The sequence below is a fragment of the Molossus molossus genome, unplaced genomic scaffold (genome assembly GCF_014108415.1).
Source record: "Molossus molossus isolate mMolMol1 unplaced genomic scaffold, mMolMol1.p scaffold_m16_p_31, whole genome shotgun sequence".
Lineage (NCBI taxonomy): Eukaryota > Metazoa > Chordata > Mammalia > Chiroptera > Molossidae > Molossus > Molossus molossus.
The window spans coordinates 1,853,923-1,878,978 of NW_023425368.1; the positions used below are offsets into that span (position 1 = coordinate 1,853,923).

The 25,056-nt window shown below is 65.4% G+C and overlaps 2 protein-coding genes across 5 annotated transcripts; one reads left to right on the forward strand and one right to left on the reverse strand.

Moving 5' to 3' along the window:
• Positions 1 to 1,676: 1,676 nt before the first annotated feature.
• TSPAN4 (tetraspanin 4) lies at positions 1,677 to 21,842 on the reverse strand. Of its 4 annotated transcripts, none has more exons than XM_036281115.1 (9): positions 21,779 to 21,842; positions 16,842 to 16,939; positions 13,259 to 13,338; positions 4,665 to 4,856; positions 4,122 to 4,196; positions 3,219 to 3,320; positions 2,992 to 3,123; positions 2,787 to 2,870; positions 1,677 to 2,117 (listed from the first exon to the last, which is right to left on the reverse strand). In XM_036281115.1, the coding sequence occupies exons 3-9, from the start codon at positions 13,319 to 13,321 to the stop codon at positions 2,049 to 2,051; spliced, it is 717 nt and encodes a 238-aa protein (XP_036137008.1). In that variant the 5' UTR covers positions 13,322 to 13,338; positions 16,842 to 16,939; positions 21,779 to 21,842; the 3' UTR covers positions 1,677 to 2,048. The 4 variants fall into 4 exon arrangements, with proteins under 4 accessions (XP_036137008.1, XP_036137006.1, XP_036137007.1 ...); XM_036281113.1 differs by lacking the exon at positions 21,779 to 21,842 and adding an exon at positions 20,407 to 20,518; XM_036281114.1 differs by lacking the exon at positions 21,779 to 21,842 and adding an exon at positions 20,006 to 20,114.
• A 256-nt stretch (positions 21,843 to 22,098) lies between these two features.
• Positions 22,099 to 24,169, forward strand: POLR2L (RNA polymerase II, I and III subunit L). Its single transcript, XM_036281148.1, has 2 exons — positions 22,099 to 22,229; positions 23,910 to 24,169. The coding sequence occupies exons 1-2, from the start codon at positions 22,135 to 22,137 to the stop codon at positions 24,016 to 24,018; spliced, it is 204 nt and encodes a 67-aa protein (XP_036137041.1). The 5' UTR covers positions 22,099 to 22,134; the 3' UTR covers positions 24,019 to 24,169.
• Positions 24,170 to 25,056: the final 887 nt, after the last annotated feature.

A 25,056-nucleotide genomic window follows, 5' to 3' on the forward strand; every position in this document is an offset into this window, starting at 1 on the left:
GGGTGGGTGTGCGCCTGTCTCGGGGGGGGGGGGGGGGCGCTGACCGGCACAGCACACCGCTCCCCGAGCCAGCTTGTCCCCTGGCCCTTGGCTGCACGCCAGCACCCTGGCTGTGGGCAGGGCCAGCCCGGCGCTCAGGCCTCGCGGGGGGGGGGGGGGGGGCACTGGGTCTGGTGCACTTGTAAGTCTACAGGAGTGGGGGCCAAAGTGGGATTCGGGGTGCTGGGTGTGTGGGGGAGGCTCCTTGGCTTGGGATTTGGAAGACGGGGACCAGCGCAGGGGTGGGGAGCTGTGTCTTGGGGCCAGACCCCCAGGGACCCCACATGGGGAGAAAGAGGAGCTGGGAACTACGCGGAGGCGCCGGCCGCCGCAGCTGGGACCTGCGCTGGAGGACGGGCCTGTGTCCCAGGGGACCCTGGTCAGCTCAGGGCCACGGAGGATCGGGTCAGGGCTGGACACGGCGTCTGCAGGGCCACGAAGGAGGCTGTGAGTGACAGGTCCGTGTCTGCAAGGCCACACAGGCGAGCAAACCAGTGGGGAGAGGTCAGGGTCCCCCAGGAAGCTGAGACGCTCCTGGGGGTGGGCACAGGGCACTGGGTGCAGGTGGTGCTGAATGGAGGCAGCTTTGCTGGGAGTGTGCCTGCTCTCACTTCCGGTCCTCTGCGCCCGGCGTGCCGACTCCCACGAAGGGAGGAGGGCATGGGGCTCGGCGGAACTGGGGCAGGGCCTTCACGCTCGCCCGGCATCCCCAGGTGGGCCTGCCCCGCGAGAACAGCGACAGGACCACGGAGCAGGCAGGAATGAGGCTGGAAGTGGGGTGATGACTGGGGTCTGGGGGCGTCGAACGCCCCACAGCTCGAGGCCCTCACCGCGCAGCCCTGTGCGCACGACGCCTGGCCTCCGAGAGCGGGCTCCCCTGGCGGCGGCTCCACAGCCCACTCCGCCTGCAGTCACTGGGAGTGACTCTCAGGGCGCAGCTCCCAGGACAGGCTCAGGTAGCTGGGAGCAAGGAGCTGAACCCACTTGCAGAGGACACCCCGTGTCAGGGGAGGGGGCACGGGGAGGGGAGGGATGGAGACACGTGGGCTGAGCAGGGAGACAGTGGTTCCTGGAGCCTCTGTGCCACTTGGTGGAGCGAGTGTGCGCCTGTGTGTGCGCGCACATGCATGTTTGTGTGTGTGCATTCTCATGTGTGTGCACATGTGTGCATGTTCTCATGTGCATGCTCGTGTGTGTGCACATGTGTGTGCACGCACGTGTGCGTGAGAATCCTCAGTCCTCCAGAGGATTTCCGTTGATTTTGAGACAGTGGAAAGGAGGGCAGGAGGGAGAGGAAGACAGAAATATTGATGGGTTGCCTCCCACACAACCACAACTGGGACTGGGGATCGAACCTGCAACCTAGGTACGTGCCCTTGGCTGGGACTCGAACCCAAGACCCTTTGGTCTTTGGGCTGATGCTCTAACCACTGACCCAGGCCGGCAGGGCTCTTGGAGCTGACTTAATGGAGTGTTTGCAGCTGTACTGAAGTGAACACGCCCCTCTGTCCGGCCTGGGTCCTGGAACCTCCCTCCAGGCACCAGCCCCACTGGGGAGGAGCCCATGGCCGCGCGTGGGCCCACGCGTGAGACCCCCGTGGGGTCGGGGCAGGAACCAACACGGGCTACTGCCCACACACTTTATTAGATGCACCAGAGCGAGCCCTGGCCCCTGTGGAATGTGGACGACGGCTCCAGCCCCGCCCAAGCACCAGGGCCAGAGGGGGGTCCCTCACCCCACCCAGCCCGTGTGGCCAACCCCTGCCCTGCACGGGGTCTCGGGAAAGCGCTGCTCTGGAGGACACAAGGGTGAGAATTAAAGGGCGTCAGAAGCCCCCCCGCCCCCGCGTGGCCAGCGCTCAGCGGCCCTCTACCAGGGAGCTCAGCAGCCTGGCCGGGTCCTGGGCTCTGCCCCCCGCCCCCCAGGCCAGGCGCAGAGGCTGCAGTGGGACCAGGCTCCCCAAGGGCGGCCTCTGCTGGCAGGAAGCACAGCGGCAGGAGCGGGCGGGCTAGGAACAGTAGGTGTCGGCCTTCACCACCTGGCAGTACATGGTCATGGCGAAGGTCAGGCCCAGGATCTGCAGGGACACGAAGGGGCTGGGCAGACCGCTCCACCGAGCCACGAACCCAGAGCATCCTGCCTGCAGACACCCCTGGACCCCACCCCAGGGCCGACACCTTCTCTGGGGGTGGCTCCCCATCCTTGGCAATTCAGGTCCATGGCAGCCATACCCCCTCTGCCTCGGGGCAGGGCCTGCCCACCACATGGGGCACCTCGGGGACTCCTAGGGCTCAGCCCCAGACCCACCTCCCCTGGGCATGGCCTGGCCTTGGGCCACAGCCCCCCCCCCCCCCCGCACTTGCCAGGGGCCCAGCACCCTGCCCCTTGCCCATTCATCCACTGCTGCATGCCCACCTGCTCTGCTCCCACCCCCACTTGTCTACGAACCCCAGGAACGGTGGCTGCCCCAGTGACCAAGTTTACTGACTCAGCTCAGCTCCTGATGCTCAGGACTCCATGGGGGCCAGGGGAGCAGAGGCCCCCCCAGCTGGACCTGCCAGTCAGCGCGGGGCTGCCCACCCTCACTCTCCACTGGGCAGTCCTGTGACCACCACCCACCACCGGCTGGGCTGCCCTGGGCTGAGGTGTCCAGGCTGTGCCCCGACCACTAGAAGCGGAGGCTTCGCTCCGGAGCCCAGGGCAGCCCGTCTATCCCTGGCAGGGCGGCCCCGCCCCGCCCGCATACCTGCACCAGCGCCGTGCACAGCCCGAAGATGCCCACGGCCAGCAGGTTCTCCTGGAGCCACACCTTCACCGTCTCGTAACACGGCTGCAGGAAGAGCCCGCGGGTGTCATGGGCCGGCATCCACCCCGGCAGGCAGGCAAGGCTGACCCTCCACCCCCAGGCCCGGGGCCCAGCGGGCGGGCGGGCGGGTCAGGCGCGGGCTCACCGCCTTCCACCAGGTGCCAGGTGCGTGCAGCCCGCAGCTCTCGCTAAACTCCAGGCAGCAGGAGTCGGGCACACGTGTGGCGTTGTAGACTTCGAACCAGTCCGTGTAGTTGGAGACGCCACAGCAGCGGAACTGTGGGAGCAACCGGCTAGGACCTGGCTGGGGGCACGCACCACGCCCTCTGCCCACAGGCCTGGCCGCGCCCCACCCCTCCTGCCCCTCCTCACATCGGTCTGGATGATGCTCCAGGCGTTGGTGAGGCCCACGTTGCCAGGGGTGCCGTACAGGTGCAGACCCTTCTTCAGATCTTGCTGTGCATACCTGTCGATCTGCAGGTGCAGTGGGTCAGCAGGGCCCCCCGGCCGGCCAGGCCTCCCGTGCAGATCCCCATGCCTGCCCTGTTCCCTCCCCTGGAGACCCAGGCCTCTGCCTCGCCATCCGCCTGGCCCTGTGGTCTGGGCACTGGGTCAGTCACAGCTGCAGGGACTCGGCCAGCGCACAGACACTGAGGACAGGTGCCCCAGGCTGTCCGCACACCCGCTCCGGCACGGCCGCGCTCTCGCCAGGGCCTTGCGGCTCCCACACCCCAGCGCAAGGAGCACCGAGCACCCTCAGCTCGCTCCCTGAGACCTTCCCTCCCCCGGGAAAGGACCAGGGCTCCTGGGAGAAATGGCCGGTCCCTGCTAGGCAGGGAATGCCCAGGACGGGCCTGGGGCATCTTCTGGTGCCAGAAAACAAAAAGTGTTCCCCAAAAAAGTGCATGGAAGGCATGCCTAGAAGCCAGGAGCCAGCCCAGAGAGCCCCCGCAGCAAAGTAGACGAGCAAGAAATAGCACAGTCTCGGGTTATAACCCCAGGGCCAAACGAGTAAACGAGCCCTTACTGACGTCAGTGAACAAACGAACAACTGAACAAACACCGGGAGGTGGGAGTCTCTCCCAGTCGACTGCACACAGCGCAGGGCAGCAGGAGCCCGGAGCTCCCCTGAGCAGGCCACAAACCTGCCGGGAGGGCCCGGGGTCGGACGAAGGGGCCGCAGACAGCCAGCGTTTGCGGGCACACCAACCCTGCTGTGGCCCCCACTGGCATGGAGCCCCCCCACCCGGAGCTGGGTGGGCAGAGGGGCCGTACCTTGTCCGTGTAGGCAAAGAAGAGGATGGCGATGGTGGCCTCCAGCAGGAACACCAGCAGCAGCAGCACAAAGAACTGCGGGGGGGGGGAGCCGGACACGGGCCTCAGCCTCCCTGCCCAACCCTCCATGCCCGATCACCCCAAACCCCGGAGCCCTCCACCTTCCAAGGGCCGGGCCGCTCCCTTCTGAATCTTCTGGGATCAACATTCCCGAGGACAGGACGATGAACACGTCCTGCCTTTAAACCCATCGCCAAGGCCAAGGCCAGGCTGGGAGCGTCTAACAAAGGGTCCCAGGGCCGGGGGCCTGGGACAGGAGCGGGGGGGGAGTTAGGAAAGGGGTTTCTGGAAGCAGCAGCAGCCCTGCCTCACGCACGTGCACACCGGTGTGGCGGTGGACATGCGTGCACACGCGTCCCTGTCCTGTCCAGGGAGGCCCCCACGAGCTCCGCACTGTCCCTGACAGCAGCCCCCGCCCCGGACACCCACCACCCGCAGGCGGCGCCCATGTGCGGGACCCCGGAGCCCCCTGCCCCCACTCACGGTGAGCAGGAGGCACGTGTTCTCCTTGATGGCCCCGATGCACCCCACGAAGCCGATGGCCATGACGAAGGTGCCCGTGACGATGAGCAGGTTGGCGGCCGACAGGGACGGGAAGGAGGACGACAAGGTGGCGAAGTTCCCCTGCGTGGCGGCCAGCCAGATGCCCACGCCCAGGATGCCGCAGCCTCCCAGCTGGGCCGGGGGCGGGGGGCGGTTAGGCAGCAGCCAGCGGGTGTCCAGGGCAAACCCCCCTGCACCCTCGCCCACCTGCTGACCCGGGGCTGTGCACCCTCCCAGTCCTGTCCCAACACCCCGACCCATGGCCACAGGGTCTGCAGGACCCCACGCCTCGGTCATGCTGGGGTGTGGGAGGTGGTCTGCAGACACTATCATAATGGAGAAGGGGTCCCAGGGCATCCCCTGAACGCCACCCTCATGAAGCACCCCCAGAATGCAGCCTGCACCTCACCCGTCCCTGTCGCCTTGGTGATGGGTCCAACCCCAAGGCCACTCCGGATCTGAACAGCCCAGGGAGACCCCCTTAGAGACCCCAGCAGGACCCTACACACTCGCTCCTCCTGAAATCTGGCTTCCAACACCAGGCCCCATGTGGCGGCCGTCTTGTGAGCCCTCTGGGCGTCCTCAGCTGTCCCCGGGGGTCCCCAGAGTGCTGGCCAGCATAGAGAGCCCGTTCCCCGGCCCCACCGCCCCCGCCACCCCCGCCCTCAACCACTGGCGCTTACTGAATTCACAATTGCTCATTACTACAAAAATCAATTAACATAAAAGGAAGAAGGGGGAGAGGCCAGGCAGTGACGACCCAGAGAGAGCTCTTGGCCTAGCCTGCTAACGAGGACGCCCAGCCTGGGGAGCAGGGGAGACCAGGGCCGGCCAGAGGGCTGTGGCTCCAGCCGCCACCCCAGACACTGAGGCCTTGGGCTCTGGGCCGGCTCAGGAAGACACAGAGGCTGTGCCGGCAGCCCCCACAAATGCTGACCAGACATCAGCCGACAGCTGATGGCTCTGGGGAAGGCCAGGCTAGGAATGGACAGGCGTGGGGCCCTGCACCCCACCAGGGCCCAGGAGCTTCCTGGCAGTCTGGCCTTGGCCCCCATGGGTGGGCCCGCAGGGCAGTCCCGGGCACAACACCCTACCCCTCAGAGTGCTCACCCTGCACACCCAGGACAGGCGGGGCCACCAGACTCCAAGGGACACAGTACTACTTGCCCAAGGCCACCAAGAGCCCCACATCCCCCCCACAGAAGCCTCCCAAGCCAGACTCGTACCCCATTTCCCAGACAAATGCGGCCTGCCCAGCCAGCCCTAAGGAGGTGACCACACATCCCCACCCTGCTCCCCAGGCCTGGAGCCTGGACCCTGACAGAGACCCCACAACTCAGGCAGGCCCTGTGGGCCCTGAGACCCTGCCCCCCAGAGTCACCTTGCCCAGGGTGGGGTGGCAAGGCGGCTGGGCTTGTCTCCAGAACTCCCTCGAGGGTACCCAGTGCATTAACCCCGCTGGCTGGCAGGAGACCATGATTACAGGTGCGGGGTGCCGCTCGCCCAGGCCTCCTGCGGTGTCTGGGGTCCCTCGGGGCCTTGTCCAGGCTGAGCAAGAGGGCCCCACGTGGAATGTCTACCCGCCTATGGGGGGCCAGTCAGCCCAGGGAAAACCACACCTCGCCCCGAAAACAAGGACTGTCTACAATCCATGAACACCTTTTCTGACAATGCTGCCTCAGGGCGGGGCCTGGGAACCTGTGCCCAGTGGCCAGCTGGCTCCTCCATCCCTGCTCTGGGGACACAGCGCCTGGCTGCGCCCCTCCCGCAGGAGGGTGGCAGCGGAGCGGCCAACGGGGGAACCAACCAGGGGCAGGAAGTGCCCGGGCCCTGTGCTTCTAGGTACCAGGTCAGAGGGACCCTGGTGCAGAGGCTGACCGGCCCCAGCACTGACCACCGAGCCCTGGGGGTTCCCAGAAGGGCCACCATGTGTGACAAGTGCCCCTGCCACAGCCAGGATCAGAACCTGCAAGGTCTCTGCACAGTGTCCAGCTCAGTGTGTCTCCTGATCAAACTTGGTGCCGTGACCAGCTCGAGGCCAGGAGTCCGGGGGGCCATCCAGGACCCTCTATCACCTGGCATCTGTGCCCCCTACCCCCACTCAGCAGCGGGTCCCTCACAGCCTGGCACACACCCAACACAAGCACCCTAGGCACGCACACACTTCAGAGCTGGGTTTGGGCACAACCCCAGGGTGGGGCAGGCTGTGTGTGTGTAGGGAGGCTGTGCCCCCCACCTGCAGGGTGGGATGGAGGCAGGCCCCACCAGCCAGGGGTGGGGCTGTCCGTGGTGCTGACCGCAGGCGAGGCCCTGGAGGGGTGGGGCCGGGCCACCAGTGCCCAGCGCGCCCTGAGCCTGCCTTTGGGGGGCCCCACTTCTGGCATCAGGGGCACAGACGGGGCAGGGTGAGCGGCGACATTCACTTCTCCCGCCTGCCTGCCGGGCTGCGCCCCTCCTTCACCCCATGCCGGTCGGGATGCCCACGGCGCCTCACCACCATGGCCTCTGGATCTCGTGGGATCTCCAAGGAACCCCACTGGGGCACTGTGCCCAGAAATAACGCCACACAGACCCACACTGGGCAGGGGCGGGACCCGGGCAGGGAGGGCGGGCCGCCTCTCTGTGGAGGACACTGGGTGTCAGGCCCTCTCTGGACAGAGGACACTGTGACCCGCTGGGGTCCACTGACCCCTGGCCCCTCACCAGGTCACAGCTCTGGGTATCACAGGGTCACAATTCAGGGCTGAGACCCAGGCCCAGCCACGGCGGGTGGGCTGCCCCTTGGGGAAGGTCCCTGAGCAGAGAGGAGGTGCTGGAGCTGTTACTTTTTTTTTTTTATCCTCACCCGAGGACATTTTTCCATTTTTTGTTCAGGCAGAGTGGGAAGGAGACAGAGGAAGAGAGAAAAAGAAACATTGACGTGAAAGGGACACATCGAGTGGCTGCCACCCGCACGACCAACCAGGGCCGGGGACAAACTGCAACCGAGGTACGTGCCCTTAGCGGGAACCGAACCCGGGTCTCTCCGGACCGCAGGCCGACGCTCTAACCGCTGAGCCAAACCGCCCAGGGCTGGAGCTGTTATTTAAAACACAAACTGCCACCGGCCCGTGTGGCTCAGGGGATTGAGCGTCGTCCCCTGGACTGAGAGGTCCCAGTTCAATTCCCGGTCAGGGCACATGCCCGGGTTGTGGGCTTGATCCCCAGTAGGGGGCGTGCAGGAGGCGGCCAATCAATGTTCTGTCTCATCGATGTTTTTATCTCTCTCCCTCCCTCTCCCTTCTTCTCTCTCTAAAATCAATAAAGAAAAAAATTATTTTAACGTACTAAAATAAATAAGTAAAACCCAGACTGCCTGTGGTCTGCCTTCCAGGTGGTGGGGATTCGTCGGCTGCCTGCTGGGGCCTGTGGGAGGTGCACGGAGGGCCACCCAGGGCCCACAGCCAGCCCTGGTGGACTCGCATTTCCTTAATTAACACTCCACCCACCCTGGACGGTTTGGCACAGCGGTTAGAGTGGCGGCCTGCGGTCCAGAGAGACCTGGGTTCAGTTCCCGCTAAGGGCACGTACCTCGGTTGCAGTTTGTCCCCGGTCCTGGTTAGTCATGCGGGTGGCAGCCACTCGATGTGTCGCTTTCATGTCAATGTTTCTCTCTCTCTCTCTCCCTCCCACTCTATCTGAACAAAAAATGGAAAAATGTCCTCGGGTGAGGATAAAAAAAAACAACTCCACCCTGAGGAGAGACCCCGCTGCCCGTCACCCAGGCCGTCACACACCCTGTGATGCAGACACGGCCACATGGTCACAGGCGCCCCTCACGGGCAGCGTCCCTGACAACGCTCCACAGGCCTCACAGGTGGCTGACGCACGGCGCTGCCGTCACCCCCAGGGCCTCCGGGCTGCCCATGTGGACACCCTCGGGGCCACCATCACAGACACACCCACCAAGTGCACGTGCTCAGTGACATCCCATGATCCTGAAATGTTTCTGCGTCTGAAGCTTTTAAAACATTCAGGCAGGAAAATCACAGCCTCCAAGTGCAGGAGAAAATGGGCCCGTTACACCCAGACACAGAACATCAGACGCAGGACTAATGGGGCTGAGGTCCCCGCAGGCCGGAGCGCCAGTCCCTCCCTGGGCAGAGTGGCCAAGATGGTGCAGCTGAGGATCCAGGACCCCTCCAAGCTTACCGATGCCCACTCTGCACCTCCCCAGCCCCATGCATACCCACCCCCCAGGCAGGCAGAAGCCCAGGTGGACGCAGGAGCAGGAGAGGGTCCCCCACCCTAGCCCCGCCATCAACTGAGGCCTCCCTCTCCCCCACGCACCTGGGGCACGCACCCTGCCTCCACCTGTCCCCGGCTGCAACCCCTCCTGCTGTCGCTCCCCTTCTCTGGGTCTTCTTCAGGCTGGCCTGGGGCACGGTTGGTGATGCCACCACCTCCAGGCCTACGGTGGGGTAGGTGCCAGCAGGCCCTCTGCCAATGCCCCTCTGGCCACACAGTTCAGCGTGGCAGATGGCCGGGCAGTGGGCCATGTCCTTGGAATGGGGTGGAGGGCTGGGTGCCTGCAGGGGCTAAGTCTGTGCCCAGAAGCCCCTCAGCTGCCAGGCAGCACTGACTCGGGGTGGGGGCTGGGCATGGTGGACGGCACCATCTATACACAGTTCAAGGATGGCGAAATGTGTTCACTGTGCTGAAAATCGGGTCTGCCGCCGCCTAAGGTGGGGCCGGGGGACTGAGTAAAGGGGCTGGGATTCCCCCACCTTGGCTCAATGTTGTTACTGGAGTGACAACTGCACACTGTTCACTTCAAATCTATACCATTGGCTGCCCGGCCAGTGTGGTTCAGGAGTTAGCGTTGACCCACACACCGGGAGGTCACCGGTTCGATTCCCGGTCAGGGCACGTGCCCAGGTTGTGGGCCTGATCCCCAGTGGGGGGCATGCAGGAGGTGGCTAATCGATGTTCTCGCTCATCGATGTTTCTATCCATCTCTCTAAAATCAATAAACAAAAAAAAAGTTCTTTTTTTTTGGTATGTGCCCCTAGCGGAAACCTAACCCAGGACTCTCTGGTCCACGGGCCGATGCTCCAACCGCCGAGCCAAACCGGCCAGGGCAAAAAAAATTTTTAATCTACACAATTGGCTGGAATTAATTTTATAAATTTTTTGTTTTCATTGATTTCTTAGAGAGAGGAAGGGAGAGAGAGATAGAAACATCGATGTGAGAGAGAAACATCGGTCGGCTGTGTCCTTCACGCCCCCCACCGGGGAATCGAGCCCGAACTCCGGGCACGTTCTCCCACCGGGAACTGAATCGGGACCTCTCAGTCCACGGGACGACACCAGTCCACTGAGCCACGCCAGCCACCTGGAGTGAATTTCCTTAAACATCAGGGAGCCCCCAGTCCCCCCCAGCCCTGTTTTCTCACTGCCAACCCTGAGAGCCCCCGGTACTCCCAAGGCTCGGAGACCCCTGGCCCTGCCCATCTGGGGGGTGGCCTTACTGACCAGTATCCAGGGAGGGGGGAATGAGGGGCAAGTGGGGGACAGATGAGGACCCCAGCAGGGCTGCTTGGGAGTGGGGAGTGAGGCAGTACCTCCCAGGCTTGAGCCACAGGGTACCACGGAGGAAACACAGTCCAGCATTGTCCCGCTGACCAGAGACCGGGACCACGGCCAAGGAAGGGAGCTGCTGCTGGGACCTGGAACCGACCCTCCGCACAACCGCCTGACCCCTAAGGCCCCTCAGCAGCCCCGCCACATGGCTCTGTCCCAGACCAGCCCCACCCAGCCTGCAGCCTGCTCTTCCTCGGATTCATGTCCAGACCCACACAGAGGTCTGGCGGGCTGCCTCTGCCCTCTCGCCCTCCTCACCCTCCTCGCCCTGCCGGCGGGCTGGACTCGAGAGACCCTCGGAGCCCACGGAGCCCCTCTGAGTACAGAGCTCCCTGGAGCCTGACAAACTGCTGCCACCCCGACCCATCGGGCACACGACTACCCCAGTCTTAGGTCCCAGCCTTGCTTTATTCAGAAAAGCCCAGCCATGCCCGCCGCAAGGGGGGGGGGGGGCTCTGCCTGGGGACGGAGCTGTGGGTGCTGCCACCAGAGCCTATCGACATGCCCAGCCCAGGGTCCCCATCCGTCTGTCAGGGGCCTAACCCAGTGGCTCCCCAGGGGCTGCAGTCCCCCCAACCCCAGCTGGGCATCACGTGGTACCCTGCACCCACTCCAGGCCCTGCACGAGGCCCTCACCACCAAGACTGGGTCCCCAGAACACAACCCTGGCCCTGTCTCAGGGACCCTGACCCTAGGCTGCCCACCACCACTGCACACCTCAGAGGAGGGCGACTGTCCCCAAAGGGGCTGTCCCTGCCCAGTGAGGCCCGTCTGCTGCAGGAGGGTAGGCGGGCCTGGGGTCAGTCACCAGCCCCTCTGTGCCTCGGCTTTCGGGCTCCCAGCCCCAGGCGTCTGGCTCCAAGCGCTGATGACAACAGGCGGGCCTGTTTCCCCTGGGATGAGTGGGCACATGAGCCCCAGGTCAGACGGGTGACAAGACTTTCCTACCCCCTCAGATGGCTGGAGGCCTCAGCCCTGTCCTCCAGACCCCACCCAGAGCCCCCATCCAACAGGGCCACAAATCAGCCACTTATCTCTGGAGCTGGGCCCTGCACCACCCTCACGAGCACTGTGGTCTCGCCAGGGGCCCCCAGGACCAGGGGCACAGCCCTACACAAGGCGAGGTGGGGATGGCTCTGCTTCAGGGGGACAGGGGGGCAGGTGCCTATGAGCCCAGGGGTCGGGGGGCTTGTGGGGTCAGCCTCTGGGAGAACTGGGGTGAATCCTGAAGGAAAGGGGTTCCAGAAGGGGTTGGGTAGAGGACAGCCAACACCAGGGTGCGAGGAAGCTGGAGAAGTCAGTGCACCACAACCTCCGAGCAGGTGCACGAGGTGGGCCCCTCACCCCCGCCTCCCCTCAACCTCTCCCAGGCACGCTGGGAACCCCTCACCTTCCCCATCTGTACCTGCACCCTGGACCCCTGCCCCACCCTTCCCAGGGCCCCCAGCACTCGCTCCTCTAGGAGCCACCAGGATGGCAGGGCTGCCCTGCCCCCACTGCACAACCTACACTGCCCACCACGGTGACACCTCTGGCTGCCAGCTCTGGTCACACTGTCACCTGCAGCCATTAGCACCAACCATGTTCATGCCCACTGCAGCTGGTCAATGTCCCCCACCCCTCCCCATGCCCGCTCAGAGTGGCAGCTGCACCCACCTCTCTGCAGCCCCCCAGCCTCCAGAGTGCTCCCCTCCGGGCCTGGGCCTCCCCCTCCCAGAAGCCCCTTGCAGAGAGCAAAGTTTTGGGGTGACCCTCTCTGGAAGCAGGAGCCTCCGGGTCCCACTCCCCACTTGGCCCAGGCTAGCTGCCCCTCCCAGGGACCCCTGACCACCCCCCGGAAATGGAGAGAAGAGGAAAAGCCAGGGCCCAGGGCAGAAGGGACTACAAAAAGGTAGACTTGGGTTTCCAGGCATCTGGCCTTAACCGGACCCCATGCAAATGAGCCTCCTGCTGGAGTCCACAGCCTGGCAGAGCTGAAGCCACACCTCCTTACGCTCAGTTGTGGAAGGGTTGGCTCAGGAATGAATGACAGAGCAGGGAGTGACCTTGGCATCCTTTCTCCAACAAGCCTCCCCCAGCCCAGCCGGTGGAGCCTAGGCCTGGCCAGGCTGGCACCGACCTGGTCAGGTGCTGGCACCGGCCTCGGCCACAACCCAGCGCTGTCCCTGCGGTATGAGCCTGGGTGGCAGCTCTGCCCCGTCTGAGGGAAGGGGCCACCGAGAACCCCAAGCACTTCTGCCACTGGACACAGGCACCTCCTGTGTGAGCAAACCCAGCCCACTCAGCAAAGTTATGGAAGCCCCCACACACAGCCTGCTGGCGGGGCGGCGGCAGAAGGCCAGACACCCACATGTACTCACCGGGGCCCACCTCGCCCCACGGTCCTGCCCGGACCCAGCCCGAGGGCTCACAAGGCACACACCTCCCTGTCCCTTGCACAGCCCCTCTGGAGACTAGGGGGCTACCTCGGCCCGAGAGCCCTTCAGCAGGCAGGGCCCTGTCCTGGGGGGTCGGCCCACTGGGCGGGGGGTGCAAAGGTAAAGAAAGAACTACTCAGGCTGCAGGGAGGGAGAGAAGGGGACAGAGCAGAGGCCCAGCCCCAGGACACAGACCAGGACTGGGACCCCTGGCAGGTGTGTCTCAGTGCCCCAGGCAGCCCTCCTGGACACCCACATGTGGGGTACATCCCATCTCAGGAAGGGGGGAGAGGACACGGGGCAACTGCTCAGGGGGTAAAGGACTCTGCCTCCTCTCTCTCCTAGGGGAACCCCATCATCGGCCAGAGCAGCGACCCGGGGTCCCCCGCATCTGCGACCCACGCGTCCCACCCCCATTCCAGCAGGCGCAGCACTTGGGGCTCTCCCCGGCCCGGCCCGGGACCCCGGGGCCCAGCGCCCCAGCGCCCCACTCACCCAGAAGAGCAGGTTGAAGGCGAACATGAGGTACTTGACGCCCTGCAGGCAGCCGCGCGCCATGCCGCAGCGCTTCAGCTCTAGGAGGAAGATGAAGGACAGGTCCAGGTAGAAGACCACGTACTTGGTGCCCTTGGGCGGCGGGCAGCGCGCCTGGGCCGCCTTGGGACCCGGGCTGGCGTGCAGCCCGAAGAAGGGGCCGCCCGCGCGCCCGCCGTCCCCGCGCCCGTACAGGCTGCTGTAGCGCCGGAAGGGGCCGCCGCGCGCGGGGCCCGGCTCCTTGCCCTCCGGCGACGGGCTGCGCCGGTACGTGGACTCGTCCGTGCTGGAGCGGCGCATCGCGCCCGGGCCGCCGCGGCTCAGCGCCCCGCGCCCGCCGCCCCTGAGCGCCGCATCCCGCCGGCGGGCCGCCCAGCCCGCGCGCCCCCGGCCCCCGGCCCCGCGAGCCGCCCGGCTCAGCCCCGCGGCGGTGCGGACACCTGCCCGCCGCAGCCCCGCGCCCGCTCCGCAGCCCCGCCCCGCGCGCACCCGCCAATCTGCACCCGCCCCGCCTCCGCGACCCCTCCCCTCCCGCGAGCCGCCAGGCAAATCCCACCGCTCGGCCGCGCCCGCCAATCCCAGCCCCGGGGCCACGCCCCTGCCCCGCCCCTCGCGGGAGGAAGGTGCTCGGGTGGGCCGGGGACCAGTTGGGCGGAGCTGGGCGCTGAGCGGGGGGCCAGCCCCAGGCGTGTCTCAGCCCCTAACGACGCCCCGGCCTTTCCCCGAGGGCGCCCTGCACGCGACCCGGGGCCTGGCCGCGCTCGGACACCTCCCACCACCCCCGACCTGTGCAGCGCTATGCAAATAAAACTGGCCCAGTCTCAGTCCGGTGGCGACTTGGGGGCGGCTCTGGCCTTGGCCCGGCCCAGGGAACAAAGCGAGGTACAGCGTGGCGCCGGGGAGTGGAGCCCACCAGTCCTTGGGGTTCGCACTCTGCGAGCAGCAACCCCACCTCCTGCTGGGCTGGCAGGGGGCAGCACCGGGACCCCAGAGCTCCTGCAGTTCATAGCTTGAGTGGGGAGGGACGTCTATGGAGACAGGGGTCAGCCTGGGGCACCCAACCTGAGGGAGACGGTAGTTGGGGAGGTTGGGCTTCGATTTAAAAGACAAGCCCCTGATAGGAGCCGGGCAAGAGAGGGGAAGCTGGGAGGGTGCTCCGGGGAGCCCTGGGTGCCGGGAGGGCAGGCTGGGTCACTGCAAGGCAGGTCAGGGAAGTGTTCAGACGTAAACACCAGCTCAGGAGTAACCACTGGAGACCCAAAGACAGGCTCCATGGAAGGTGGGCAGCCCACTCCTGGCCTAGATATCAACCCCTGGCAGCACCCAGGGTGGGCTGGCGGGTTGGAAGCCCTGCTGCACCACTGAAATTCTTGATACTTTTTTAACAAAGGGCCCCACATTGCTTTTTGCACCAGCCCAGGCTGGGAGTCAGACCCCAGAAACGTCCGTACCCAAGCCAGGCTGGCATACACCCAAAGTGACCTGCACACGTGTCCTGTGCACAGGGAATGTGCAGACACACCCACAAGCCCAGATGGGACAGATGCCCACACCACTGGTAGGGACCGCGACGTCTCTGGGCCCTGTGGAGTCGGGGAGCATGTGCCCCCAATGCCACTCCCTGCCAGGCCCGCACCCCCCTCCCTTGGACCTCAGGCAGGAGAGCCTAGCCTTGGAGAGGGTGGCCCCCTTGGAGAGAGATGTGCCCTGCACCCTGAGGTTGAGACTGTGGCCAAGGCCTACCTGGTCACCACGGAAGCCCACTGGCCATGTCCACCTCCCCATGGGACAGTCCTGGAAAGGCCTCCCTTAGGGTCCCGGAGAGCTGAGCAGCAGAGCTCAGAGGGGAGAGGAGTGGGAGGGAGGAGGCGGGGGGACTGGAAGGGAGGGGGGACAGGGGATAAGAGGAGAGGAAGACAGAGGGGAAGGGGTGACAGTCTGAGACATTGAGTGGTATGGGGTGGCAGGTGGGGGACTACAGCTGAGCAGGACCATCTGGACATCTGGGCTCCCCACCCAGACCTAGGACCAGCCCTCTGCTGCATCCCCGGGGCTCTGTGGAGAACTGCAGCTCAAGGCCCTGGGCAGTGTGGGGGCTGGCCCTGGTGGGGAGGGGACAGGAGAGCCCCAGCCCACACTGCTGGCCCCCCTGGGGCTTCCCATGGCCCTCGACCTTGTCTCCCCGAGTGTTCTTTGGCATGTCTGGGCCCCAGGAAAAGGACACGACAGTGACCAGGCACCAGGGCCCAGGGGAGAAGCAGGCAGTGGAGCGCCCCAACCAGGGCCCTGCAGACACCACTGTCCACATCTCTGCTTAGGGAGCAAGTGGCCTCCAGTGACCCCTGGAGGTCCCAGGGAGCCCTAGTGGCCTCTGGCCACCCTCCCCTTGGTCTAACTCAACCAGCCTACGTGTCCAAGCTAAGATCGCGGGGGTCCTTGCACACGCCAGCGTGTGAGAGTGTGCTCGGTACACAGTCGTGGGCCAGGAGGGCTGGGGGAGGGGCCAGAGCTGACCAAGAGGGCCTCCTGACCACCCAAGAAGCCAAGACTGACCACACAGACCCTAACAGACACCGACCCCCGTGCTGGGGTCACAGTCGGCCACTCCCACACTGGGCCCCTGCAGCCCAGAGTCGGAAAAACTCAGGCCTGGCTCCTCACCTTTGTCTTCCCTGAAGACACTGGGGCCAGAGGTGAGGGGGATGGGCCTGGTCCCAGGGCAGGGCCTCCAAGGACAAGAATGGGGTCCCGGTGGCCGGGGCTGGGTAGTGGCCGGGCTCCCGTGGGGCTCACCTCTCCACACCTTCATCACGCTGGGACTCAGGCTTGGGTTCCCACACTGGGCCCAGCAGCCTGGATGCCCCCAGTTCCATCTCACTCAGCCACTGCTGTCCCAGTATCCCCCAAAGTCCTGCCACCCCCCCACTCCCATCCACAAAATCAGTGCCCGTCAGTCCAGGTAGGCAGGTCCGTCTGATAGATGAAACCAGAAAACTCACCCTGGCCGGTTTGGCTCAGGGGCTAGAGCGTCGGCCTGTGGACCAAGGAGTCACGGGTTCAATTCCCGTCAAGGGCACGAACCTCGGTTGCAGCTCGGCCCTGGCCCTGGTCAGGTTGTGCGGGAGGCAGCCAGTCAGTATGGCTCTATCACGTTGACATTTCTGTCTCTCTACCCCTGCTTCCCCCTCTATCTCATGATAAATGAGAAAATATCCTCAGGTGAGGAATAAAAATTTAAAAAAAAGAAAAAGAAACCAGAAAATTCAACCTAGGGTCAGGTGGAATGTGGACACAGGTGCATCAAGACTGTGGCCGGGTGGGGGTTCTCCCAGTGACCCTGTCCCCAAAGTCCAGCCCCTCCCCCACAGGAGTCCCCTTCCTCCAACAGGTGGGGCCCCAACAAGCGAACTCAGGAGGCAGGGTCAGGTAACACAGCCTGGCCCCGGCCCAGGAGAGCGTCCGCAGCAGGGACCCCGGACCAGGCACAGGTGAGCCTAGGAGGCAGCCAGGTCTGCCCCCACTGCCTGGCCAGGCCGACATGTACCTGAGCTTGCCACAGGAAGGAGTCAGGCGGTGCGCAGAGTCCCTGAAGGCGAGCTAGCCGGAGGGCGAGCAGTCAACACCACCAAGGCAGACGGAGCTCTGTGGAGGGGAGACAGACAGCGTGAAGGCCGCATCTGGTTCGCACCCACATCGGGGCTCTCAGAGACCAGGCCGGCCCAAGGAGATGAGGAATAGCCTCTACTTGGACCAGGTCCTTCCAGGGGAGGGGGAGAGGCTGACCAACAGCCCCAAACAGGGGGGCTGCTTTCCCCAACCTCTGGTCACTTGGCCTCCTGAGACGCCCAGGCAAGAAAGCAGGCTAGCACACACGGGCACAGACAGTGCGTGTGCCAGGGGACACACATGCAGAGCACACGTGTATCCAGACGCATGGACTCACACACAGGCTTGGCTCGTAATGACGTGTCCCCCAAGGTCCCAGGCCCTCGAGACCAGCCTGTTGTCCACTCCCCCGAGATGCCCTGCACCCCACCCCCTCCTTGGCTCCAAATGCCACCAACCTCATGCTTTCCCCACAGATTCCTGAGGCCCTTCGTCTACCCCCAGCACTTCCAGGGGTTCTGTCCTCCCCGCCAGCCAGGCAGCATGGGGAGAGGGCACCCCAGCACACCCCCCACCCCTCCCCCTCAGACCAGCGGCTCCATCAGCCTGGGGATGGGGGCAGGTGGCCTTCCAAGCAGCCTGAGGACATGAGGGGCTGCAAAGGCTGGGAAGGCCACCCTGGCAGGTGCCCACTGCCAGTCCCATCTGGGCTGGACAGGCTCCTCGAAGGTCAGTCCCAGCTCCTCCCTGCAAGCAACCTGAGGCCCCTCCGTCAACCTCACAGGGGGTATGAACAGCACCCTCCACAGTGAGGAGCGGATGTGCCGGGGCCAAGGGCTTGGGACCTCCCACCCCAGCCAACGGCAATTGCTGTGCCTGGAGATGAACTGTCCTTGGAGGAGGGTCAAGCGCAGTAAAGAATCGAAAGCAACGGGGAATCCGCCCTTCCCACTCTCTTTGATGAACCCCCTCCCCAGGGCTGCGGGGCCTTAAGCCCACAGCAACATATCAGAAGCTAGAACCTGCGTCTCTCTTACCACCTGCACAGGCCGGAGCCTGGGTCTGCAAGCCCCCGCCGCCAGGCATGGGGCGTGCCTCCTGGCAGACCTTACAGGGGGCCCTACCACCCTCCTAGACCCCCACATATCGGGACGTGGCCAACACCAGGAGGAGATGACGGCCGGGCCCCACTCCCAGCCCCCATCCAAGGCAGCCCCCCAACCCTCTGTGAAAGACCTTCAGCCCTTCCAGCCCTCACCCCACCCTGGGCACCCCAGACACAACCCTGCAGTCGGGCATGAATGCAAGACCAGGACTGGCTCCCTCCCTCACCCCGGCCCAGCGTCCTCCTCCGCGAGGCCTCCTTGCCCACTTCCCACTCTGGGCTTCCTTTTGAGCGCAGGGACCTGCAGGCCTGTGTCCCCCAGAACAGGGGGCACAGGGCAGGCAGCAGGGATTGGGCTGAGTGAGAGCCCAAGACAGACACCAGCCTGCCAGCTGGGGCTGGGCCCCATGGTGGGGGGCAGCTAGGGGCCTAGGGCAGTGTGAGCCACACAGATGCCACGGGCACCTACCTGGCTATCCCAAGGGCCACTCAAAACGGACCTGTCCGAACGCACAGACAGAGCGTGCCCACCGTGGACTTGGAGGCCTGGGGCGACAGAGGGCGACTGCCGGCCAGGGGCCCACCCTGAGCCCCAGTGGAGGGGCAGCAGCAGTCTGGCTGGAGCACACAGCCCAGCAGGGGCAGCTCAGGGTGGCGGGCAGGCCAGGCAGCTCTGGGGCGGCTTTGAGGAGCTGGGAGGCTCCGCCAACACAAACAGGCCTGTGGTGTTGCTTCCTGCTGCTGCTTCGGCCCTGCAGGCCCAGCGCCCACCCAGGTCCCCAGCCTGGGGGAGGGGCATGCGAACACCAGGCTGGACCCCCTCCACACTCAGGGTCCAGGGGCCCAGGCAGGGCCATCTCCCAGACACAAACCGGAGCCTCAGGGGCTGAAAGACAGCCGCTCCAAGGGAGGGGTCCCCCTGCAAGGGCCACCAAGAGTCTCCATTCTCCTCCTGGGCCCACCCAGGCCAACCCAAGCTCAGGGCCCTCCCCATTCCCTATCCTCCCCCCACCCCACCCTCAGGTCTTCCTCTATAGGAGGCCACAAGGATGTAGGGTAGAGGGGACACAATTAGGACCCTAGGGGGGGTGCCTTCTCACCTACCGAGGCCCTGGGAGCACCGCGCCTCAGGTGCCCAGTGTATGCCCACCCTACGTCAGTGAATGCCCCTGTACCACCTGGCAGAGCAGTACCCTCAGGGAGCCCACATCAGGCCCAGGCTGCCGGGCTAGGCTGGCAGACAGTGATGCTCTCCAAGGCCACGGGCCTAGGTGTGCCCAGCTGGTGACTAGGTAGGGGCAGTCCAGGCTCAAGCACACCTGAGCTCAGGAATCGCCAGTCCCCGGGGCCCAGGAGGGTGACCCCATCTGACTGGAGAGGGGTGCAAGCATGTCTGTTCACGGACACTCCCCACTGGGCACGTCCTGTGTGAGCACACTTCTACCAAGCGAGGGAAGCCGCGGTCAGGACCTCCCTCTGCTCAGCTTCTGGTTCCAACCCTGGAGGAACTGGCGCTGTGACCAAGGGCCAGTGGGTGGGGCCTGTTTCCAGGACAATGCTCAGGGCCAGTCAGCAGCTAAAACTTCCATTTCTGATTCCCCGGGTCCCCTGCCTGCTCTGAAGTGACCCTTTCTGGCAGGAAACACGGCTCATGAGTTCCAGACCACATGTGAGCATAGCTCTCCCTCCCCATGCCCCCCATTGCTGGGGCAGGACACCCGTTCTTGGGAAACCTGCACCTCCATCTCAGGCCTCCCCGGAGGCCTGGGCCACATCTGTGCTGACACTCCACACTGAGGCATGAGCAAGGGCCCCCAGCTCCCCCAGCAGGCAGGCAGAGTCCTGTCCCATCCCACCAGTGCCCTGGGCTCTGGCCACACTGAAGAGAGCCGGGCTCTCTCCTCAGCCTGCTCCCCCCACCAGGGCGTACACTTACACACACACACACACACACACACACACACACCACGGCCACCGTGGGGGGGCGGGGGGCTGACCTCTGAAGCTCCCCAGGGTCCTGTGGTCCAGCCTGGGCAGTGTTGAACTGGGCGGACTGAGTGCCCCAAGGGGCCTCTGGGCACATGTGTGTTGGGGCAGCCACTCTGCTCGCCATACCCTCTCCTGGGAAATCAGGGAGCTGGAGGGAGGAGCTCAGGAAGAAGACCTGCCTGGGCCCCCAAATCTACATACAGTTCTCAGAATTCCAGGAATGTCAACTTGGCTCTGGTCGGGATGGGGCGGGAGGCAGCTCCCCTGCCTCAGCAGAGTAAACAACTGCTCTGGGCAGGAGCACTGGTGGGACAGGCCCTGAGCCCCTGCTCCAGGAAGCCTTCTGCTCCCAACCCTCCCAAGGTCCGCCCCGCTGACATCCCAGATGCCCTCCCGGTCTCCCTCTCACCTCCGCAGCCTCTGCAGCTGTGGCAGCATCTGTAGCTGAGCCTGAGTCTGACCCCAGGCCACCGTGACTCAAGGCCCCCTATCCTGCCCATCTGGCCAGGGACAGGATGTGCGTCCAGTCAGTGGGAGGGAGGTAGAGGGTGTCAGGGAAGGGAAGTGGCTTTAGCTCGTGGCTCTGCACGTGGCAGGGTGGGGGATGGCAAATGCCATTGGGGAAGCTGTCCAGGGCCCAGGAAAAGTGGAGGCACAAACTCCAGGCAGGCAGTAGCTCTGGCCAGCTCTACCCAGGACCCAGAGGACCCTCAATCTTCCTGCTCCCCAACTAAGGTCTGACAGCGTGGGTCCAACACCTGGGTCCCAACAGAAGATCCAGATGCCCCAGGCCAGTGAGCCTGCCCACACCCTAAGCCACAGGTGCCACTTTGCAGAACCCAGCTCCCACAGCCCAAAGCTCACCTCCTGCAGGGAGCCTTCCCTGCACCAAGTCTAGCCCCAGCCCCAGCGCCAGGATCATGGGGCCCCCCCATCCCATTTCCAGACACAGTCTCCCCTCCCTTCAAATCTTCCATGGGTCCTGCCCCATCCCCTCTGGCTCCATCACCTACCCTGGCCCTGGCCCAAACCTGTCTCCTTGAGCTACCCTGCAGGTACCATTTCCAGGCCTCCACCCAAGAGTTCCCTTTGCCAGGCCCTGCCCTCGTTCACACACTCAGGCTCGCCCCTAGCGAAATCCCGTGTTCCTCAAGGTTCAACTCAAAAGGCGCCTCTTCCGCGACGCCCTCCCTGACCACCCTCTCCGCCCTGCTCCGGTCCTCCGAAGTGAGGTCCGACGTCCCCAGATCGCGGGGACCCAGCACAGCCGGTCCAGGGGCGGATGCAGACCCGGCCCGGCCCCTCGCTCCCAGCCCCTTCCCCGGGGAGAAGGGAGGAGGGACGCGGGCCGAAGCGGACTGACGCGGCGCGGGCGGGGAGGAGCCGCCGCTGAGCGCGCCACTCGGCCGACCGCTGCCGGCCGCAGGTAACTGCCCGGCCGGGGCCGACGCGGTGCGGGCGCGCGGGCCGGGCGGCACCCGAGGGGACCCCAGACCTCAGCCGCAGACAGCCCCGGGCACCTGCGGGCAGGGGCTCCGGGCAGGCGACCCCCTTGCCGGCCGGGCCAGGAGGGACTGCGGGGAGACCGCCCGTGGCCGCGGGCCAGCCCCTCCGCCCCGCCGCGGGGTCGCCCCGCCACTTGTTGCTGCGGCTCGGCTCGGGGCTAAGCGCTCGGGGCTCGAACTCCGCGCCAGTTCTCTCGGCCCGGGCCTGGGTCTGGTCCCGGCTCGGGCACCGCGGGCGGCGGGACTCCGGCCGCATCCCCGGGGCGGACGCGGTACCTGAGCGCGCCGTCCGCCCGCCGCGCAGCTGTCAGTCATGCGGACACGAGAAACGCGAACCGCGCCGCTGAGCTCTTACGGCCCTGCTCGGGCGCCGTAGGCCGGGACGTACCAACGCTGCGAACAGGGGGCGTCCGCCGCTGCTGCCGTGACCGCGCGGGCCCGGGACCCCCCGCACGTGCGGAGGAAGCTCGCTACCACGGGAGGCGAACGTCCACGGCGTGGGGGCGGGCAGAGCGGGCGGGGGGCAGCCGAGCGGGGCGGCCACCCCCGCGCCATGGATGCGCCCGGGGCGGGGCGGTGACTGAAGCCGGAGCGCCGCGGGCCCGGAGCGCAGTCGCTGAGCTGCTGCGGCCATGATCATCCCCGTGCGCTGCTTCACGTGCGGCAAGATCGTCGGCAACAAGTGGGAGGCCTACCTGGGGCTGCTGCAGGCCGAGTACACCGAGGGGTGAGGCTCCGGGCCGCGCGGGCCTCCTGGGGGTGGGCAGCGTCCCGGGCCGCCCCGCGGGCCTGGGCCGGGCGTGGAGACGGGCCGGGAGGGGGGGTGGGGGTGCCGGCCTGCGGGGAGGGGTGAGGGTGCCGGCCTGCGGGGCGGGGGGGTGAGGGTGCCGGCCTGCGGGGAGGGGTGAGGGTGCCGGCCTGCGGGGAGGGGTGAGGGTGCCGGCCTGCGGGGAGGGGTGAGGGTGCCGGCCTGCGGGGAGGGGGTGAGGGTGCCGGCCTGCGGGGAGGGGTGAGGGTGCCGGCCTGCGGGGAGGGGGTGAGGGTGCCGGCCTGCGGGGAGGGGTGAGGGTGCCGGCCTGCGGGGCGGAGGTGAGGGTGCCGACCTGCGGGGAGGGGTGAGGGTGCCGGCCTGCGGGGAGGGGTGTGAGGGTGCCGGCCTGCGGGGCGGAGGTGAGGGTGCCGGCCTGCGGGGAGGGGTGTGAGGGTGCCGGCCTGCGGGGAGGGGTGAGGGTGCCGGCCTGCGGGGCGGGGGGGAGGGGCGCAGTGGTCCTGGTCGGCCGAGCAGGCGCGTGCGGCTCGCACCTCCGATTCCAGGTGACCCTGCGTGGGCTTTCGGTCCGAGCCCCTTCCAGCGGTGCTCTTGGGAGAGTGTTGCCCCGCACCCCCCGCAGTTTGGGGAGAGGCGGGGGGTTGGGCCTCCACCTTTGGTGTTGGGGGTTCTAGGTGTCCTCTGACCAGTCGCGGCGCGTTTCCCCCGCCTGTGAGCCCTCAGCCTCCTCTCCTAACCTCTCCCTAACCTCTCGTCTTTGCCGTTGGCCCCACCCCCGTGTCCTGCAAGCCCACTTGTCTTTTCGGACGTAGGACAGCTTCATGACCACGTAGCTGTCATCCTGACGCTTTTTTTTTCCTTCTCACTAGAGAGTATTTTTTCCATTGATTTTCAGAAAATGTGGAAGGGGAGAGAGAGAGAAATATCAGTGTGTCTCTCACATACATTGGTTGCCTCCCACACGCACCCTGACCAGGGCTGGGGATCAAACCTGCAACCTAGGTTTGTGCCCTTGACTGGGTATCAGTCGAATTTGGGACCCTTTAGTCTGCAGGCTGACGCTCTAACCACTGAGCCAAGCGAGCCAGGGCGTCTTGAGGCTTTTGCGGTGTCTATTTTCTGTGCTTGCTCCTCACCATCAAGCCTGCCTGAGCCTGTGCCACTCTGTTCTCACCCTTGGACCTCGTCTTAATCACGTTTGAACCCCTGGGGCGTGCCAGCATGCCAAGGCTCTCGGTGTCTCGGTGCAGGGATGAACAGAGAAGATATGCATGGGCCGACTGTTTTCACTGGGCCAGAGGCTGCTAGGGTGACCAGAGTGTGGGAACAGCGGGTGGGCTGCACAAGACCCCTCCCTGCAGTGCCACAAGCAGGGACCTCTCAGCCTGGTCTTCTGGTTCCCAAGCTTCCGTCTCTACATTGGGGCCAATGTGTGAGAATTTTCTGGAGGCCTCGAGGGTGAATGGGCTGGGTCCCAGGGAAAGGGAGCGGAGGCTCTGATGGGTTTGGGAAATATGTGAGGTGGCTCCCTGGAGAGACATCTCCCTCCCTGACGTGGGGCAGAGCTGAGGGGAGATTGCACAGCAGCCCAATGAGGCTGGGATGAACGGGCCTCAGCCTGCCCTCTCCTGCCCGCAGGGATGCCTTGGACGCACTGGGACTGAAGCGCTACTGCTGCCGCCGCATGCTGCTGGCCCACGTGGACCTGATCGAGAAGCTGCTGAACTACGTGCCCCTGGAGAAGTGACCATGTGCACCATGGCAGTATCTGGCCAGAGTCTCTTTCGCAGAAGTGTGGGTAGCCGGAAGCAGTGCCTGCCCACAGCTGTGTGGACCTTCATCTTCTGCTTTGGAATCATCCAGTAAAGGTCTTTGCAGAATCATAAGGAGGTCTGGCTTTATGGGACCCACCGCCACCCATGTACCTGTGTTTTGTTCATGCCTGAGGCTCATGGGGTTGAATGTGGGGCCCTCACTGCCCCGCAGGAGGGAGAGCCACCCCCATGGGAGCCCCTCAGCCTGAAGTGTCTTCCTTCGGAGTGGGGTGTTCCCACAGCCCCACAAAGATAGGCAGCAAGAACACCGGGGCACTGAGTCCCCACCCCCATGTCCTAGGTGCTCTTTAGGTTGAGCAGAGGTCCCCACACCCTCTCTCCCAGGATTTAAAGAACTAGGTTTTCTGGGCCCTGAGTAGAGTGCCTGCTATGGTCACAGCTGCCCATCCTGAGGGTCCTGCTGTCAGGACCTTCCAGGCTCCGCCCAAGCTCAGTAGGCCCCTCCCCCTGCACAGGTTCCTGCAGAGGGCAGGGGCAGCGTCTGGCCTCCACAGCCAGGCCTGAGACCCTCACAGCAGGTCCCAGGTGGCCCTGAGGAAGCTCCGCTGGTGTCAGGGCTGGCTGAGCTCCAGTACCCTGGGCATTAGCCTTTGGTCCTGTGGGCCAGGGAAGAGCTGTGGTCACCTGGCAGGGTCAGTAGGGCCCTGGCGCCCTCTGGCCTGCAGGGTGCAGAAGTGCAACTTGGAGGAAGAGGCAGCCTTCTCCAGCCCTGCTGCCCAGATGGCCCTGATCCCCGGATGTCCAAGATAGGGTCTGCCCAGGATGCTGACAGTTTGAGCCTTGGGGACAGGAGCTGGGCAGGCACCCAGGTGGAGGGGCACAGTGGCCAAGCCTGGCTCTCATTAACAGCACACATCCTGCCAGACTCCAGACCTCACATCTCCCACCTGGGTCACAGCTGCACCACCATCTTCCTAGAATGTGTGAGGTTCTGCCTTGAGGCCCACACT

Bases quoted from the DNA above. Each gene is read 5' to 3' on its own strand.
- POLR2L (XM_036281148.1), top strand. From the start codon at position 22,135: ATGATCATCCCCGTGCGCTGCTTCACGTGCGGCAAGATCGTCGGCAAC. The intron at 22,230-23,909 runs GTGAGGCTCCGG...TCCTGCCCGCAG, and splicing joins CAGGCCGAGTACACCGAGGG to GGATGCCTTGGACGCACTGG.
- TSPAN4 (XM_036281112.1), bottom strand. From the start codon at position 13,597: ATGCGCCGCTCCAGCACGGACGAGTCCACGTACCGGCGCAGCCCGTCG. The intron at 4,857-13,258 runs GTGAGTGGGGCG...CCCCCGGCCCAG, and splicing joins CCTTCAACCTGCTCTTCTGG to CTGGGAGGCTGCGGCATCCT. The intron at 3,124-3,218 runs GTGAGGAGGGGC...TTGCTCCCACAG, and splicing joins GGAGCATCATCCAGACCGAT to TTCCGCTGCTGTGGCGTCTC.